Source organism: Musca autumnalis, unplaced genomic scaffold, assembly GCF_047663935.1.
Source record: "Musca autumnalis isolate F117 unplaced genomic scaffold, ASM4766393v1 scaffold_5, whole genome shotgun sequence".
NCBI lineage: Eukaryota > Metazoa > Arthropoda > Insecta > Diptera > Muscidae > Musca > Musca autumnalis.
The window spans coordinates 93,146,796-93,148,535 of record NW_027412088.1 but is presented as its reverse complement, the minus strand read 5'-3'; the positions used below and the strand labels follow the sequence as shown (position 1 = coordinate 93,148,535).

General features: G+C 32.8%; 1 protein-coding gene across 1 annotated transcript; it reads left to right on the top strand.

Moving 5' to 3' along the window:
* The first annotated feature begins 284 nt into the window (after positions 1-284).
* LOC141387059 (uncharacterized) lies at positions 285-1,252 on the top strand. Its single transcript, XM_073956177.1, has 4 exons — positions 285-487; positions 556-656; positions 713-869; positions 935-1,252. Exons 1-4 carry the CDS (start codon positions 346-348, stop codon positions 1,051-1,053), a joined length of 519 nt encoding a protein of 172 aa, XP_073812278.1. The 5' UTR covers positions 285-345; the 3' UTR covers positions 1,054-1,252.
* Positions 1,253-1,740: the final 488 nt, after the last annotated feature.

Genomic DNA, 1,740 nt, shown 5'->3' with positions numbered 1-1,740 from the left:
ATCAAATATTATCATAAATAAGTCACTCCCAAAATGGTTGTTAAATTTGTGAATGAATAATTTGTTATAAAAATTATATAGAAACACACCTTTAAAAATAAATGCTAAATGGTGCGTTAGTTTTAGGTGCGGTTAGTGAAAACAAGAAGGGAATATTTTCATCACACCACACTTCACCAGAAATATTGCGAATAATGTGCCTGGGCTTTTCCCATGCCATAATTATGTTTTATTGTAATATTTTTTGGTTCCATCCTTGCTGACAACATTAACGTGAGTTAATCAGTTGGTAAATGAATTTTGAGAACACAGGTTGTTTAGGCGAACGAATTCGCTATAGGGAATATGAAATTTAGTTTCTGTTTTAATCTGAAAAATGTGAGTATTGTTGTAGCCAGCCTCAATGCATTGGGCTATTTAGTGGCAATTATGTGGGATGTAATCTATCTGAATGAGGAATATAAGCAGTATAATTATCGTAGCAGAGGTAGCTATAAAATGCCATCATCTCCTAAACATATTTATTGCAAATTGTGTTTAATTGGACAATCTTAGGCATTCATGGAAACTCCTCGGTACATTGCGGTATCATACTTCTTCTGGCTTACGGTACCGGGCTATGTTCCTCAGCGTTATACCTCAAAGGTTTGAGGGAGGTAAGTTGCAATCACACTCTGAGCACAGTGCAAATAAATAAAATAATCTATTAAAGAAACGCCATGGATTAATGAAACCTCTACTTTGGGTGACAACTGCCTGTATTGCCTTCACAAGTGTTTCATTCCTTTGTTTTTATCATGCAACTCTTGTAAGAACGTCTGAACGCTTCGATGCCATAATATTTGGTTTCACCTACTTTTTAGCTTTAGGTAAGAAAGTTTGTCTTTGAAACAATACTTAGCTACGTAATTAATTCATTTTGTTTGTTTTGCAGGTCTTTTTATTTTATGTTCTGCTCCACTATTATTAACATATCAACAGATACGTCAACCAATTTGTCCAGTTAAGAAGCCGATTGATTGTCCCGAAAAACCAGTGGAACTATCAAATTAATAAAATCAATCAAAAATACTTTTAAGTTGATTTCATAGCTAAGATCTGGTGCGAAACTTCACATCTATTTATCGCAAAAAAACTGGTTGATGAATTCAGATCACACAATAACAGTTGAGGATGACAACGAAACGTATAAGAGATGTACCAAAACTTAAAAATAAAAATGTTAAATATATTTTATGCTAGTAACCAAGTACCCAAAACTTCTTTTGCGATAATTTTCGAATTATAATTAATACATTAACACAAATCGCTCATTTACTCAAAAGTCACTCATAACTGAAACAAGTAAATAAGCATCAGTCGGCTTTACCGACAGAGATATACCTTCAGCCTGTGCGAATTGAAACACTTCTTTCAAAAAAAAAAAAAAAATGTATTTAGAATGGGTGGTACCTAAGGAATGGACCGACATAATCCATCGGGAGGCTGATGGTGAGCACTTTCATAATATTTAAACAAAGAACGACGAGATTTGTAAAATTAGGGTAGTAAAATCAATGTTTGTATTCAAAATTACTGTTTCCTAATATTTCCAAATACCGTGTAAAAAGTGATTACCGAGTAAAGACTTTATTCATTTAATTTTGGCTGTGGTAACTACTTACAAATTGACTGAAAAAGTCAATAATTTTACATTGGGATGTTATATGAAGTACTTCCCTAAATATGTTTTTAAGTACA

Excerpts from the sequence above, each read along its gene's own strand:
- LOC141387059 (XM_073956177.1), top strand. The coding sequence starts at position 346 with ATGAAATTTAGTTTCTGTTTTAATCTGAAAAATGTGAGTATTGTTGTA. Across the intron at positions 488-555 it reads GTATAATTATCGTAGCAGAG|GCATTCATGGAAACTCCTCG; the intron begins GTAGCTATAAAA and ends GGACAATCTTAG. Across the intron at positions 870-934 it reads CACCTACTTTTTAGCTTTAG|GTCTTTTTATTTTATGTTCT; the intron begins GTAAGAAAGTTT and ends TTTGTTTTGCAG.